We start from the raw sequence: 17,577 nt of genomic DNA on the forward strand, positions 1-17,577 counted from the left end.
CAGATATTCACTGTCAACTAAGGTGTGCAATAAAGGGCCATCATTTGGCTGAATTTGTCAGTGACAGATTAATACTTCTTTAAAATATGGTTCGATCGAAATTTCAAAAGCCATGGGACCATAACTAATCAAAGCATCAGTGACTTTCAAATATATTTCCTTGTTTAAGTTATATTTTCCTTAATTTTATATGACTAGTCAGTTGCTCTGGTTGTATTATATTTTGTTACTTGTTTCATTTTTCTTTTCTTTTTTTTTTTTACTTTTATAGATAGTTTGTTTTTGTATCTGTCCATTCCTGTCTAACTTAAAAAACAGATTTTCATTAAAACGTTTTCTACACTTTGGCAGTGGGTTATCATGCTTGCTAAATTTCTTGTAATATTAGATTTGAATCTAGTCACTGACATATTCCTAGTAACCTTACGGTTCAACGAGGACTTCAAGTTTACCGTTCGTCCAAAAAAAGAAAGAAAAAGAAAGGAATTCTATGATATATTCCAAAAGTATATAAGAAAGATTCATGACATTTGCTTTGTGAATAGTGGCAATTTAGAGATTATTCATGTTATATCATTCTTTTCTGGGACAAAATATTTGGTTGTTTTGGCAATGGAAACTGTATAATCTGCATTCTGAAATCTATAATGTAGGTGACTAAGGTCCATGAAACTTTATCAGTGAACAGAAAACACACATTACATTATATGATAATAAAGATAATGGTTTCTGTGAACCACAACTTAGAAATAATTATCTTTCATCGTTTCCTCATTTCCCAACAAACTGCATTTCTGTGAAACTTCATACACATGCTCCTGCATATAAGAACTTTTCACAGGTGCTGACCTTAGTTGGTGAAATATTTACTCTAATTTTGTATGTAAAGCGATCCCCTACTCGCAATGTCAGTGTCATTGCAGGTAGAGGATTTGTATTGCATGGTAATGCTTTTTTAACATGCTTATTCTTCAAGCTTTTAACAGTTTATAACATATATTGTATTATGTGCTAATGTTGATAATATGTAACCAGTCAGAATAATCAAACTAATAGTTAGGTGATTTCTTATATTGCAATAAATGTACTTCAGACACAACACTTGGCGGCGTCTTTGATGCTTGCAGCAATGAATTTCCTTGTACTCTATTATATGATACAGGCAGGGGTGAATGTGTTAAGCACCTGTTGCAGATACAGTTGAAACTCGATGTCTCAAATTCGCTTATCTCAAAGTTATGACTGTCTCGAAGACACATAACCTAAATATCATCTTAAGTCGAATTTCTGTTATCTCAAAGTAAAACGCTCTATCCATTAGATTTCGAGATACCGAGTTTCAAGTTGCTGTATCAATTATACTACAGTCTGTTTTTCTAAAATAATGACAAAATCAAACATATCTATTTTTTTTTATTTTAATATTTACATAGTAACAGTCAAGTTGCATCATCTGGTGTGATTGTATATCCTTTTCTTCTCGGTACACCCACTGCCAGGGCTTTCTTCCAATCTTTGATTGAAATATACGAGATCAAAATGTCAAACACTGAAAGAGTAAAAAAAACAACAATTTTTCTTAATGTTTTGTCAAAAGATGCTCATTTCTAAATAGTGCAGTATTGCTTTTACACAGACTTTACCAAATATAATGATACATTATTACATGTAAAAAAATTTAACATGTTTATTTTCAACGAAGTTTACATAGAATGTATACTATGACACTGAGATATGATAAAGAGAGTTAAAATAGATGTTAGATATTTAGTATAAAATAAACAAGAAGAATGTTGTTTTGTTTTTTTTTTTTCATTATTTCAGAAGCGTTACTGTAACAATGGTTTACTCCCTTCTGTACAATATTTTTGGTAATTTATCAAAATATCTTGCAGAACCCATATGTCAATAGGTTTGTACCACTGGTCATTTTCCCATCAGCCACATCTTACAGATTTTTTAGAGAAAAAAAATCGCTTAAAATATTTTTAAAAAGTCAATTTAAAGTTCCAATTCATTTTGTAAGAAATTCTGCATATTGGTGCTCAATTATTCTAATTTTGATAAAAATCATTTCACAGGTATCTGAAATGCATTGAGATTACACCAGATGTCATTGCAAGTTATTCACTAACAGTACAAATATCCCATTTGGACTTCTTGGACTGAATTTGCACACTGTATTGCAGACTACTTATGAATAAGTGATTCCTAATACATAAATGTGAATAAAAGGAACCTGCAGCCCTTTGATCATTTTACCACCAAAGCTAACTGCAACCAAAAAACTAGAGCTGCTTTTGAGAAAAGCACATGTCTACCACAACTGCCTTATCAGACATTCAGTGCATTGAATATCAAAAACAAGTTTCAAGGGCCATAATTCCGAAGTGCCTGGGCCAATTTGGCTAGTTATCGAATTTAGCCGAGGACTTATTGGCAAACACATAATGTTTAAGTTGATGAAGATCGGATGAGAAATATTCGACTTAAAGTGCAGACAAGATTTGTGACAGACAGACACACAGACAGGAGTAAATCAATATGTCTCCCACACCACTGTGTGGTGGGAGACATAATTACTGATCATGGATAAATTAAAATTTTTAGCAACACACTAAAGCAGCATGGAGTTTTACACAAAAAAAGTAACACCAAAGTATGAATGCTTAATTTTTTGGCTTAACTAGTGGTTTTCTTCTACACTTTCAACTAGTGTTCTATCTAAAGATAGAATGACAATACATGTGTTAACATGAGAACACATAAAAAAGAACAACAGATGCATGATCTCATTTTCTATATATAAAACAGTGAGGTTGCATTATTTATAGACTCATGTATGTCATTCTATAGACAGATCTGTGATGCCATTCTAAAATTAAATCCAACACGGACATCATGCATGTGCAGTTGTGGCACCATAGAGGCACCTTACTACTATCAAGGATTATGATTGGCATAGTTTTCTTTGAATGGCTTAAAAACTTTTGTAAAATATTATGTCTTCACATGTATAAGATCTGAACCTTAAAAGTAGACAGTCAGACATGTACTCCCAAAGTACAAAAAAATGTATATATATTTATATGGCATAGAATCAGAGTATCAATCATTTAAAAGTTTAGATAAAACACGTGTGAAATTTTACATACACACTGATTTTCATTCTTTTCTGAAAGCAGCAATGAAATAAAAAATATACCTTGATTTACAGCAAGGACCTGTGAGTGTGATGACTGCTCTAGTTTCACCATATTCTCCTCAATAGGAAGTCTTGCTGTCTCTATACCAGTTTCAGCAGCTCGATTTTCGGTTATACGTTGCTAAAAACAGAAGATAATAATTACCCAATGAAAGCATATTTATTCAAACAAAGATGCACAGTAACTAGTTAATTAAGTGAATTATAGTTGCTGTATAGATTTTATTGCTTCCAATTTCATATGGAATATTGATATCACTTGATACCAAATGTTGAGCAACATTTTAAATTTCACTTAAAAATATCATGATATAGTATTTTACTGGACTGAAATGCAAAAACTAATGACTAACCTCTATAGGTAACAAACATCTTTTCATAAAAGATTTATTCAATTGCTAAATTTAAGTTTTTTTGTTGTTTTTTTAAACTGACTCTGTTTACTGTTGTTTTTTTCGTTTGGTTTATCGTCGCACCGACACAATTATAGGTCATGTGGCGACTTTCCAGCTTTGATGATGGAGGAAGACCCCAGGTGCCCCTCCGTGCATTATTTCATCAAGAGCGGGTACGTGGGTAGAACTACCAACCTTCCGTAAGCCAGCTGGATGGCTTCCTCACATGAGTGAGGCTCGAACCCACATCGGTGAGGGGCAAGTGCTTTGAAGTCAGCGACCTTAACCACTTGGCCACAGAGGCCCCCTCTATTTACTGACTTAATTTTTGACAATGCTTTATGTCAGAAACAAGTAATATACTTTTTGTACACAGTATGAAGAAAACGCCTCAATTCAATTGTATGAGCAATGTGGTAAATTTTGACCAAATAATGTTTTTATTTAAAGTACTTTCATATTAATATCTTGCATTTATGCTTACTATAAGAAACCTTAAAATAGTTTGGTAGGAGAAAGATATTTAATCACAAATTAATAATTACATTAAAATATACACAGTAGACTGATTAATATTTTCAAGTGTTTTTTTTTTTTTTTGCTGATATTCGCTTACAGAATGACATCTAAGTTCAAAACACATATGAATATTATTCATCTAAAACATTACTTAAGTTTTATCAATTCCTATTTGTGCAATGTCTATCAAACTGTGAAATTAAAGTGGCGCAAAAATTACAAATACTCCATAACAGCTCCGTTTCACCTGTGGAACTTCTACACTCCACTGATGTACAGACATAACAAAACATTAATTTACCTTGATATTTTCATCAACCAAACCTCCAATCACATAGACTTTTTCAGGATCTATGTCAGTGAGAAGACTGTTGGAATCAGGACTGAGGCAAACAACCTGCTGTAGGGGAAATAACTCTGAATGCGTCTCCTCTTTGGTATCTATCTAAAGTAGAGAAGAAAATCCTAGGTCATCCATCAGATATTGCATGAATGACATAGCTCTGTATAAACAAATAACAAGACTATCAGTGGAACTGATGGATGCCTCCCCCCCCCCCCCCCCCCATGACACGGCTTTGTCAAGTGACCATGCAAATTTCGTGATATTAATACCTTCAAAAATGTAATAAATCAGAATAATTCCACTATGACCTCAGAGAAAACGATCTTTTATTGTATTCTGTACCTCCTCTTATTGCCATCTACAATGTAATATACATGTATGACACTTTTCTTAAATTCATTTTTGTACTTGTGAAGTCATTATCTGGACAAAACTTATCAATCTCTTCAATATTTTTTGGAGTTGTGATATGGACAAAGAAAAAAAGTAAGTACAAGAAGGGAGATAATTTGCAGACTAATCAAAATAGAGTTATCATTCTTCTAAAAAAATACCCTTCCTCTTCAAAATATCAATCTATATTTCAGTCTTCATTGAAACCCCCTTAGAACTTTTGAAGTTATACTCTGGAGAAGGAGCATACATGTCAAGTTTCCCGGATTGTCCGGGAGTCTCACGGATTTTTTGTCCATTTCCCGGACATACGGAAATCAATCATTTCTCCATTCCAAGCTAATGCTTTCCTGTATCAAACTAAATCCCTAATTACACACTGTGCCTGACGTAATTTATCACTCTACTGGTATATTGATAAAAGTTTTAGATTGTGTTAATTGGGGAGTGGTGATACTGACATAATACGATGATAAGACAGGAACTTGTTTATTGAAGATTCAGTGTGAAAAGATATATTAGGGATACATTTGAATAGATAAAGAGCCAACCTTTATTCATTACCACTGCTGGCATAATTGAGCAAACAACTAGAGATAGTTTTTAACATTCTTTTAACACTGCTATGATTTTGTATTTCATTTTGATGAGTAAAAAGCAGTTTTCAGTGCAGATTAAAAACGGTGAAATGGATTTATTTCCAATCTATGTTAGCTTCTGCTCATCTGCAAAAAAATCTAAGAATGTAAAAAAAAACCCTGCAGATTATTCACATTAAAGAAACTCGCCAGTATAAAATTTAAAATTTCATCCAAATTCCTATTCCTCTGCTCAAAGAATACTGTAATAACTAAATAAAGTTATTATAAACCTATATGTTGTTTTTTTTTTGTTTTGTTTACATTGCAGAATTTCTAAAATTTTCATTTTGGACAGTACCGGTAACTGTTAAAATGGGGGCTTACAAAAAAGATACTGACTGATAAATGGCAAACAGTGCAGATCATGATCAGACTGCATGGACAATTTACACTGGTCGCAAAGGCAGAATCAATCGTATTCAACATGATAAAGGTTGAAATGCTTTATAAAGCAAGTTAAGCACCTAAAAACATTGCCGAAATCGGACCTAAACTGTTACATAGTATTATATTCAACCAAAAATTTCCTAAGAAACGTACGTCGAAAAAATCTCCTGGATTTTCATCAAATATCCTGGATTTTCAACTGAAATCTCCTGGAAAATTGTCCACGGAACTTGACATGTATGAAGGAGAAAATAAGAAAACTAACTTTGAAAGTGGAAATAATTTGTAAAGTACTGAACAAAGGTTTATGGTACTAAAGTAGTGATCTCCCTTTCATTTGTATCTATTTATATTTCAAGTTTCTCTTCAGTAGTTACCTTTGTGCTAACAAAAAAGCATAAATAAGAGCTGTCCATGAGACAGCACCCTCAAATATTCAATAACATTTGGGATTAGATCTACATTGCAGACATCGCCTAACGTTTATACATTAAAATGAAATGACTATTAACGACAAGATATTTTTGACAAAGAAATAAAGTTAATCTTTACCCTGCTAAATTTCTAAAATGGACTGGTCCATCATTCAACTTGGGCAATATCATTTATTATTCAAAAGGGTGTTCACTGACAATTTACTGATTGAATAGCGAACAGTGCAGACTAGGATCAGCCTGTCTTGGTCATGCACCGGTCATAAAGGCAGAATCACTTGCCGCCAGCAGGCTAAAGGTTGAAGAGCTACATTTTGTTTGTTTTTGTTTTTTTAACATGAAAATGACCTTTGACCTTAATATCACATTTTACCGTGACTCATTTCTGATGATCTCTTCATCAATGACATTGTGGGACATGTATAGTACACATTAAAATTATTAACAAGCAGTTACTAATAATGACAACTAGACTGTTGCGGCCCAAAAGGCAACAATGTCAAGCACATTATTTGTTGATATATGACCTGAATGATTCAAACATTTCAGCCAATTAAAACAAGTTTCATTTCAATATCCTGACCCAAACTAAAGTTATTTAACAGAAACAATCATCAATAAAAAAAATTTCTAAGTCCACAAAAAAAGATCTTTACCAGGTACAGATATGTCAAAACACACCTAAAAATTTGAGTTACCATCCATGTAATAACACAGAAAGGTTGTCTCGGTTTTTCCCTACGACCAATAATAACTAGAGCTATCACTAAAGGTGATAAATGTACACCACCACCCCCACCCCCCCCCCACATGCACTGACACAGTACATTGCAATTTGACGCACACAAGATTGCATAATTATGTGGACTGTATGTATATAGACTGTATCTTTACTATGTATACAGTATAGTAACAAAAAACAAAGTCCCATAACTATGCAGAATATTTATCTAAAAGAACGTAACATGCACCATGCACAACTAGGGTTGGTACTGATCACTTGTGTGAAGTTTCATTAAATTGTGTGCAAGGGTTCGGAAGATTAGGCGCGCACAAGATTGCATATGCAGACTGTATGTACATAGTATGTTAACAAGAAACAAAGTCCCATAACTCTGCAATTTTTGTTGTTGAAAGAACCTAACATGCCCCATGCACAACTACTGTTGTTACTGATCACTTGTGTAAAGTTTCATTAAATTGTGTCAAGGGGATGAGGAGAGATGGTGCGCACAAGATTGTGTCTATGTATATAGTACAGTAACAAAAAACAAAGTCCCATAACTCTGCAAATTTTTTTTCTGAAAGAACCTAACATGTCCCATGCACAACTACTGTTGTTACTGATCACTTGTGTTAAGTTTTATTAAATTGTGTCAAGGGGATGAGGAGAGATGGTGCGCACAAGATTGTGTCTATGTATATAGTATAGTAACAAAAAACAAAGTCCTGTAACTCTGCAATTTTTTTTTTTGAAAGAACCTAACATGCTCCATGCACAACTACTGTTGTTACTGATCACTTGTGTGAAGTTTCATTAAATTGTGTCAAGGGGATAAGGAGAGATGGTGCGCACAAGATTGTGTCTACGGACAGACAGACAGACAGACAACCTGAAACCAGTATACCCTCCCTTACAACTTTGTTGTCGGTGGGTACAAAAAAGTTACAAAATAAGCTATTTATCATAACAACAAGGGAAGTAATTTAATAAAAAAAAGTCCACAAAAAGGGATCTGCCAAATAAAAAAAAGATTTATTAATGCATGTCAAAGTTATGGCCTAAGATCTTATATGACATTTGACCCCTAAGTGTGACCTTGACCTTTGAGATAGGGTCCTGGGGTTTGCGCATGACACTCTGTCTCATAATGGTTAACACTTATGCCAAATAAAAAAAGATTGCTCCATACTTATCAAAGTTATGGCCCGGACAAGCTCTAAAATGACATTTTACCCCTAACTGTGACCTTCACCTCTGAGATAGGAACCTGGGGTTTGTATATGACACTCCGTCTCATTGAGATAAACATTCATGCCAAATATAAACAAGATTCCTCAATGCATGTCAAAGTTATGGCCCAGACAAGATCCGACATGACCTTTGACCTCCAAGTCTGACCTTGACCTTTGAGATAGGAACCTACGGTTTGTGCATGACATTCATTGAGGTAAACATTCATGCCAAATATGAACAAGATCGCTCCATGCATGTCAAAGTTATGGTCCGGACAAACAAATTCGGACAGATACACTTACCAACGCACATACACCGAACAGCCATTTGGACGCAAGCAGGCTCGACAAAAGTATCTTTAAACAATAAAATCATATTGTGAAAAAGAACCTATGTATGCGATTTTCCACACAAATTTGACCTTCAGTTTTTGGATTACACCTGCGCTGCTGACTTTGCCTGATATATATACTACAAAATGAATTTACATAAGTGATAATAATGGTAAGACATTTTTAACAAAGAAAGAAAAGTAAACATGATGCTATTTTTTCGAATTTTAGCATGAAAATAAACTTTGACCTTCAATTATCAGGACTGACCATGATTTGTTGCAATAAGATCTGCATTGCTGACTTTGTCTGATATGTACACATTACATAAAAAAGATCAGTGACTTATGATAACAAACTATTGTAAAGAATAAAAATAAATTTCAAAAATACCATTTTTTTGTGATTTTTGCCCTTTGACCTTTGATATCAGGTTTGACCTTCACTCCTTTTTGATGAACTCCTTATTGCTGACATTGTTTGATACAAATACCTTTACTGACAATCAGATAATTACTGTAATCAATCCATGCAGGCTGATCATGGTCTGCACTGTTTGCTATTCAGTTAGTAAATTTTCAGTAAACACCTCTTCAAATCATAAATGGTACTGCTTAAATTGAATGATGGACCAGTCCATATTAGAAATTTAGCAGACTAAAGGTTAAGCACAATATAATGAACATAAGTATTTGCTTAAGTATATTTCTTTTTTCTATACTTCGTTTTCTGTAAAATTCAGAATTGTTGCGTTTTGATCTATGGAATAGTCATATACAGTTCTGATATAGATGAAAAAGACAACACTGAAGATGCATAAATGGGCAGAAACAAGCATTTGAAATAACAGACTTAGCTATGCAATTACTTAAGTTTTTTTGTGAAATTGGGGCCTGATGACTAGGAAGCCTTGTATGAATTTCAATCTAATACAAGTGATGGTTACTGAGATATGATCTTGCATGCAAAACTTCAACCAAGGTGTGCTCTCATAAAAGGTAGCAGTGAGAAAAATACAATTCTTCGAATAGTCAAGCTAAAAAATCAATGATAAAATACAAAACATTTACCAGGTAACTTTCAAAGCCATCCATTTTCTTCAGGCATTCCTGATAGAGTGTTCCCCCTTTGTTTAATCCTGTGAGGTAAATATGTGCTGGATTATCTGCCCTTAAATTTGAACCATAAAGTCTTCCTATCTGCATTGCAAGTTTTCCTTTTTCCTGCAGAATGAATGAAAGATATGGTAAAATGTTTCAGAGCAGAGACTATATGGTATAGGGGAAGAAAACCTGACTCCTTGTCTCAATCCAAGTGAAAATGGAATTCGAACATGTTAAATAAGTTTAACCCTTAGCCTGCTGGTGGCAATTGATTCTGCCTTTGCGACCAGTGCAGACCAAGATCAGCCTGCACATTCGTGCAGTCTGATCATGGTCTGCACTGTTCGCCATTCAATCAGTACTTTTTTGGTAAGCACCCCTTTTAACAGTTAATGGTACTTTCCAAATTGAAAGATGGACCAGTCCATTTTAGAAATTCAGCAGGCTAAGAGTTAAAAGTAGTTTAGTCAAGTAGTTTTTCAGGAAACTGCTTACATGCAATACTTTCACAAAATCATTATGTTAAAAAGGAGCATAATTTTGACAAGATAAAAGCTCATGTTATGTCCTGTGAGTTCATTTCAAGATGCCAAAAACATATGCAATTCTTTGGGAACTAATCTCACTAATTACCTGGTAGAAAAATGTAGGTACTTTGCCGGCCAATCAATAACTCTCTTCAAGAACTCTAGTGTGACAGAATAATACAAACAGTGTTTTTGGTTTTTTTGTGGGATGTATCGTGGATGTTCTCCGGACCGTTTAGGTGGGATTGACCCAATCATCTGGGACGGTCTGCATGCTGCGATGCATTTCACAGACATCATACCGGTAAATTCTGTCTGTTCAAAATGTAAGATACATGTATCTTCTGTTCTATTCTGCTCTAACCTGTGTCTTTGATAGGTCAGTTAATTTTTTACGCTATTGTATTTTGTTTCATGTTTTGATCTGCCTACCTTCCAAATTAAAATGCTTGGTATCTTATTACCGTCATGTAATTTTAAATTCATTCTATAATAGTTCAATTACCATTTTTATTGAATATTATATAGATGCTTTTATGTAAAGCACTTTTGAATGTATTTTTATATGAAAAGAGTGCTATATAAATGTGGTATATAATAATAATAATAATATGTGAAGTTTGAACGCAAACTGACTTAGTAGCTTCTGTGAAACCTGCTTACATGCAAAACTGTTGTGTCACAGACAAGGACCCTGAACAAAAGCTCAACTATATGAAAAATTTCAGGTAGACAAGCTAATAATTATTTTTGAACACACCACTTTTACCAGTATCTCAGTGATGCAGTGGCATACAGTTAATCTACATTTAAGTAAACATTTTCCCAGCATTCTTTACTAGTACAGTATTTACTGTTTCCCTTCAATATGCCTATAATCTCCTAAAATGTATCAGAGATGTACAGTAGGTTATATAACTGCAAAAGAGATATCTTCTGTCAATCCTTAGCAGGAAATTTCTTAAAATGTACCAAATTATAATATAACATGAGGTATTTTACTATACCTTTTCACTCATAAAGCTCTCCAGACTGCAGTCTATACAGATCTTTTGTCCATTATTCAATGCTTCTTGACATCGCTTTCTTCTCTCCTCTTTCAATTCACGAGGATTTAACCTTTCTGGATAGAGAAATGTATACACACAAATATGTTTGTTTTGTTTGTTTTTTGGGTTTAACGCCGTTTTTCAACAGTATTTCATTCATGTAATGGCGGGAAGTTAACCTAACCAGTGTTCCTTGGTTCTGTACCAGTACAAACCTGTTCTCCGCAAGTAACAGCCAACTTCCCCACATGAAACATGATGGGGGACGAATGATTGCAGCAGACACAATGTCCTTTATCAAATCGTCACGGAGAACATACGCCCCACCGGGGATCAAACTCACGTCCCCGCAATCCGTAGACCAACGCTCTCCCTACTAAGCTAAGCGGGCAGGCCACACAAATATGTAAAATTGTGATAAATTCAATATGTATGAATAAAAAGATATAAATGAAGATCTTCAAACATGCCAGAAATAAAGGAGGGCTTGTCTTCGAAACTATGATGCAGTAAAATGCCAATCAAATTGTTGTTGTTTTTTTTGTTGTGTTTAGGTCATATGGTGACTTTTCAAGTTTTTTGGGTGGAGGAAGACCCTAGGTTCCCCTCCATTATTATTTCATCACAAGCTGGAACCGAGGTAGAACCACCAATCTTCTATAAGTCAGCTGGATGGCTTTCTCACAAGAAGAATTCTACACCCAAAGAAATGTTCCCCAGTTATGTTTTAATACCGTTTTTCAGCATAAAAATCACTTTGACCTTGACATCTGACCTACTGACCACATAACAATAAGGGTTATCTAGTGACCCCAGGAAATCATCCTATAAAGTTTCAAAACTGTAGGTCTACATGTTCTTCAATCACCTGATACCGTTTTCTGTCTCAAGGTCACTGTGGTCTTGACTTTGACCAACTGACCATGAAAATAATAGGAGATATCTGTAACAGTCTTCATCTATTGCAGGCCCAAGCATTCTCCAGTTACTGATCAGAAACTGTTACAAGTCTTGAGGTCATTATGACCATCACCTTTAACCTTCTTACCCTAAAAATAATATGGGTCACCTAAAGGTCTAAAGGTTATCACTACTATCAAAGGCAAATACTATGGCCGGTGCCAAAGAGTTATTTATCAGAAACCAAATGGTCTACTGATGGACAGACTAACATGAGCAAAACGATATACCCCACTCCCCCTTTTCTGAAAGAGGTCATAAAAGTTTGTTTATAATACACTAATTATAATTATCTTAAAGTAGTTTAAAAACATTAATATAAATATTCTCTACCCTCAGTATCATCTTTCTCATTTCTTTGTTCTTTCAATCTCATTTTCCTCTCAATCTTTTTCCTCTTTCTGTCCTCCTTTCTCTTCAACAAGATTTCTTCATGCCTTCTTCTCTTCCTTTCAGACCTCTGTAATGTATTAATAGTTTAAGAGTAAATGTTGCTACATTTTGCTACTAAATCTGCCTTGTACATGTAACATTACAATAAAGTTGCAGTTTGACACATGGCTGAAATAATACAACCAAGTTTAATGTTTAAGACATGTACTAAGACTATGTCTATGGAATTATGGACTGTTGGTTTAAAACAGAAATTCAACAGACAGATTGGGCAGATGACTTACTCACGGAAATTCTCAGAACAAATAAGCTGCGCCATGAGAAAACCAACATAGTGGGTTTGCGACCAGCATGGATCCAGACCAGCCTGCGCATCCGCGCAGTCTGGTCAGGAGCCATGCTGTTCACTTTTAAAGCCTATTGGAATTGGAGAAACTGTTATCGAACAGCATGGATCCTGACCAGACTGCGCGGATGCGCAGGCTGGTCTGGATCCATGCTGTTCGCAAACCCACTATGTTGGTTTTCTCATGGCATGGCTCAAATATAAATCAGGCATAGGGATGTAAATATATCTGGCAGACAGCTATAAGTATAAAGACTGGGACATATCCCAAAACATTTATTGACAAAAGTATGTTTTGACTAGTCTTGACTTGACACGATACAAGTATGTAGCAGGTAATCAGTAAATATTTCTTTCAAAAATTGAGGATGCAAAGTGTTCCTGGGACAGAGTGCTTATCGGCATGTTTTATATGTTAAAAATGTACAATGTTCCTCTCTGTGACATCTGGTATTTAAGTTAAATGTTCACAATTGTAATATGTTGTCTAAAGTGATGTCTTAAATGTGGTTCTAAAACTGTCTCCATATTATTTTCCTGGAAATTTTACCCAGCATGTGTATGAGTAACCCCAACTAATTCTACAGCCACTCTGTCAGTCTCTCAGACAATAAGGATACTTTTTGTCCAGACTTATAATATATATTTTCATACATCTTTGTACCTAGCAATTAGTGAATTCATCAAATTAGATATTATAGTATATACTTAAAGTGGCACAGTTAAGAAATGTTTATCATTGTTTTCATAATTGTAATCAGTAATGCATACCATTATAACCACTATGAATATTGAGATAATGTACTGAAATACTGTTTGTTACAAACACTGTATAATAATTTGTTATATAGTGTTTTAGTTCTTTATTTTACCATCATTAAAAGGAACAAAGTCGCAAGGTATTCTGTAATTTGTTCAAAACTCCACCCCTATACAACATGTTCCTATTTTATTAAGCAAAATTTCTAGATTATTAAAGCAAGAGAAGTAATAAACAGAAGTAATGAATACATACAGGCGGTCTCTTCTGTTTTATTCCATTATCTTGCGATGTTTCAGGTTCCTCTATATTGTCAAAACAATCTTTCTCCATGTCTGCTGAGTTATCCTTGACCTGAAGTCCAGCAACATCAGATTCTGATTCATTACCCTGACCACTGCTGCCCGATGTGACTGTCTGTACCTCTTCCATTAATTCTGTTCCCTTGAATAATTATGATGTTTTAATAAATTTGTCAACTTCGACACTTGATAAGACAGAAGAAAGGAAAAGACACGTGAATTAGCCAAATAAGTAGGTGTAGTAAATAGCTTGATTAGTGCATGATGTATCAATAGGTATATATAAATTATAATGCACCAAAATGCAAATTAAGTGATGCACTGATAAAAAATTGTACATTAATTTGGTGATGCACTGACTGGCATATTTGATGATGCACAAATTGGCATATATGGCATACTGGCATATATGGTGATGCACCAACTGATGTATTTGGTCATGCACCAACTGGCATATCTGGTGTTGCACAGACTGATACATTTGGTGATATACACCAATTGGTATATTGGTGATGCACTGATTGTTGTATCTGGTGATGCACTGATTGATTGGCACATGTATATTTAGTGATACACTAGTTGGTATATTTGGTGATGCACCAACTGGCATATTTGGTGATGCACCAGCTAGTATATTTGATCATGCACCGACTGTTATATTTCAAGGTGATGCACCAATTGGTATATTTGGTGAAGCACTACTTGGTGTATCTTGTGATGCACGTACTGATTGGTACATGTATATTTGGTGATGCACACATTGGTATATTTGGTGATGCACACACTGGTATATTTGGTGATGCACTAACTGGTGTATCTGGTGATGCACTTATTGGTATATTTGGTGGTGCATGCACTAATTGGTGTATACATCTATGGATGCACTGATTGGTATATTTGGTGATGCACCCATTGATATATGGTGATGCACTAATTGGGTGTATCTGGTGATGTACTGATTAGTATATTTGGTGATGCACTGATTGGTGTACCTGCATCCTCAGGAACTGTTTTCTGGAAAAAAAACTTTTGACTCAAAATTAACTTAATAAGTTTGTAAACACAATAACAATAGGAACTATGAAAATGAGACAAGCAAGACCCAATTTTATATTTTCTTATAGCGAGGACGTAAATATCTACAGGAATATGTTATTTCTACTTGCATATATCCTATATATTACTAAAATATTACAAAACAGAGAGCACAAAATTTAATGACAATATTAAAACTGTTAAAAAGTGTTGAAATTAAGATGTACGAATTACAATGTTCGAAAATAAATGGAACGAATCTTCATTACATTATTTCATATGGACAGGGAGGAAAAGAAACATATCTGATACTTTCAGCCGGTAGACTTAACTTTTCTTATTTAGTACTGAAATCAACATTTCCCAAATGTCGTTCAGCAGCAATTAAATTCGATGAAAATTATGACCGTGTTGTAATGATATTTACCTCCCTTCAGTACGATACTCTTTAAATAAGAGGTAACCGGCGTACACATAAGTTTTACCAACAGAAAATATTTGATTATTTCGAATTAAGGATGCAAAGAAAGCAGTATATAAGAAGAATTCTTAATGTGATTGGTCAAATGCGTCAATATTCAACCCATGACAATCCATTGGTAAGCTTAGCCATGTTTCAGAATTTGTTACACGATTGTATTTCGGATATAGGTTTTTTTCGGATAAAAATGTTTTGGCTGTTGTTAATCAAATGAATGCAGCAGTTTTCTTTGTTATATTTGCTTTTGGAAAAATATCACTATAGTAAGCCGTAATCAAAATTTTATTGCAAACAGGCATCGACCACAGATCCATCTTTTGGACTTGACCTTGCCTTAGTCTAGTTCCGGATACTAAAACTAAGGCGTAAAAAAAAAAGTTGTTTGTTTCCGGTGACCCGACCTACCCTATTTTTTTACCGCCGACCCTAAACTTTTTTAGCGGTAAAATCGGGCCGCATATTTTTGCAAATAAGTATATTATTATTTTTATAGCTCTTTGCACGAATGGACTACTCCACCGATCGGGCGAGTGGATTTTTCTTGGTAACTTTACCAAATTGAGAAATTACTTCAGGCAAAATTACTTGGATTGACTGGAATTTACCCGCGAAGCGTAAAAATATCAGAACGTCGTGCTGGTAATTTTCCATTCCACAAGCACGTGCGCGCTATCATAATATCAAATTTACATCGCGGTTACTTTTGACACAAAAAACGCGCATAGTGCATTCATTAGCTCGACTATTCATAGAATAGTAGAGCTATTGGACTCGCCCATGCGTCGGCGTCCGCGTCCCGATTTGGTTAAGTTTTTGTATGTAAGCTGGTATCTCAGCAACCACTTGTGGGAATGGATTGAAACTTCACACACTTATTCACTGTGATAAACTGACCTACATTGCACAGGTTCCATAACTCTATTATGCTTTTTTACAAAATTATGCCCCTTTTTCAACTTAGAAATTTTTGGTTAAGGTTTTGTATGTAAGCTGGTATCTCAGTAACCACTTGTGGGAATGGATTGAAACTTCACAAACTTATTTACTGTGATAAACTGACTTACATTGCTCAGGTTCCATAACTCTGTTTTGCTTTTTTACAAAATTATGCCCCTTTTTCGACTTAGAATTTTTTGGTTAAGGTTTTGTATGTAAGCTGGTATCTCAGTACTCACTAATTGGAATGGATTGAAACTTCACACACTTGTTCACTGTCATGATCTGACATGCACAAAGCAGGTCCCATAACTTTATTTTGCTTTTTTTCAAAATTATGCCCCTTTTTCAACATAGAAATTTTTGGTTAAGTTTTGTATGTAAGCTGGTATCTCAGTATCCACTAATAGGAAAGGATTGAAATTGCACACACTTGTTCACTGTCATGATATGACATGCAATGCAAAGGGTCAATAACTCAACTTCGCATTTTACAAAATTATGCCCCTTTTTTCGACTTAGGAGTTTTGGGTTAAATTCCTATTATGTAAGCTGGTATCTTAGTACCCACTAATGGGAATGGATTGAAACTTCACACACTTGTCCACTGTCCTGAGCTGATAAGCACTATGCAGGTTCCATAACCCTATTTTGCTTTTTTACTAAATTATGTCCCTTTTTCGACTCGTATTCATTCAATCGACAAGGCTGTTGAATAGTCGAGGGTTGCTGTCCTCCGACAGCTCTTGTTTTTAATATAATCGCTTCAAATTTTCAACACCACTTGAGAACTAATACAGTTTGAGTTCTATAACAATTTTAATAAGATATCCACAGGAATGTAGGCAAAATTCTTTAAAAACGATCAAATTTTCATATAATGTTTTGTAAAATTTTTAACAGCGCGATCTTGATTATTTACTTCTTTCTTAAAGTTAATAAACGGTACATACTATGGTAATAAAATTCAGACTTTTGACCAGAATGTACAAAAAACACAATTAAAAAATCTTGAATAATGAAAAAGCAGCAGCAATTTAAATACATGGAGTAAAACGATTTTTGGCAAACAGATT

The 17,577-nt window shown here is 34.4% G+C and overlaps 2 protein-coding genes across 2 annotated transcripts in view; one reads left to right on the forward strand and one right to left on the reverse strand.

Annotated features, from left to right (window-relative positions):
• Positions 1-1,401: 1,401 nt before the first annotated feature.
• Positions 1,402-15,567, reverse strand: LOC123551916 (tRNA methyltransferase 10 homolog B-like). Its single transcript, XM_053525071.1, has 8 exons — positions 15,512-15,567; positions 14,003-14,191; positions 12,582-12,708; positions 11,247-11,362; positions 9,680-9,832; positions 4,421-4,564; positions 3,206-3,326; positions 1,402-1,549 (listed from the first exon to the last, which is right to left on the reverse strand). The coding sequence occupies exons 2-8, from the start codon at positions 14,177-14,179 to the stop codon at positions 1,440-1,442; spliced, it is 948 nt and encodes a 315-aa protein (XP_053381046.1). The 5' UTR covers positions 14,180-14,191; positions 15,512-15,567; the 3' UTR covers positions 1,402-1,439.
• LOC123561252 (iron-sulfur protein NUBPL-like) overlaps positions 15,527-17,577 on the forward strand; it is a 34,673-nt gene continuing 32,622 nt past the window's right edge. Inside the window, exon 1 of the mRNA XM_053525072.1 lies at positions 15,527-15,683. Within this exon, the coding sequence (XP_053381047.1) occupies positions 15,603-15,683 (81 nt within the window). The 5' untranslated portion in view covers positions 15,527-15,602. The remainder of the gene's footprint in view (positions 15,684-17,577) is intronic.

Source organism: Mercenaria mercenaria, chromosome 15, assembly GCF_021730395.1.
Source record: "Mercenaria mercenaria strain notata chromosome 15, MADL_Memer_1, whole genome shotgun sequence".
Classification (NCBI taxonomy): domain Eukaryota; kingdom Metazoa; phylum Mollusca; class Bivalvia; order Venerida; family Veneridae; genus Mercenaria; species Mercenaria mercenaria.

What these genes read in the sequence shown, in the direction of transcription:
- LOC123551916 (XM_053525071.1), bottom strand. Translation starts at nt 14,179, where the DNA reads ATGGAAGAGGTACAGACAGTCACATCGGGCAGCAGTGGTCAGGGTAAT. An exon ending in TAAAACAGAAGAGACCGCCT is followed by an intron (nt 12,709 to 14,002) that starts GTATGTATTCAT and finishes AATACATTACAG; the next exon opens with AGGTCTGAAAGGAAGAGAAG. An exon ending in TGAGAAAGATGATACTGAGG is followed by an intron (nt 11,363 to 12,581) that starts GTAGAGAATATT and finishes TTCTCTATCCAG; the next exon opens with AAAGGTTAAATCCTCGTGAA.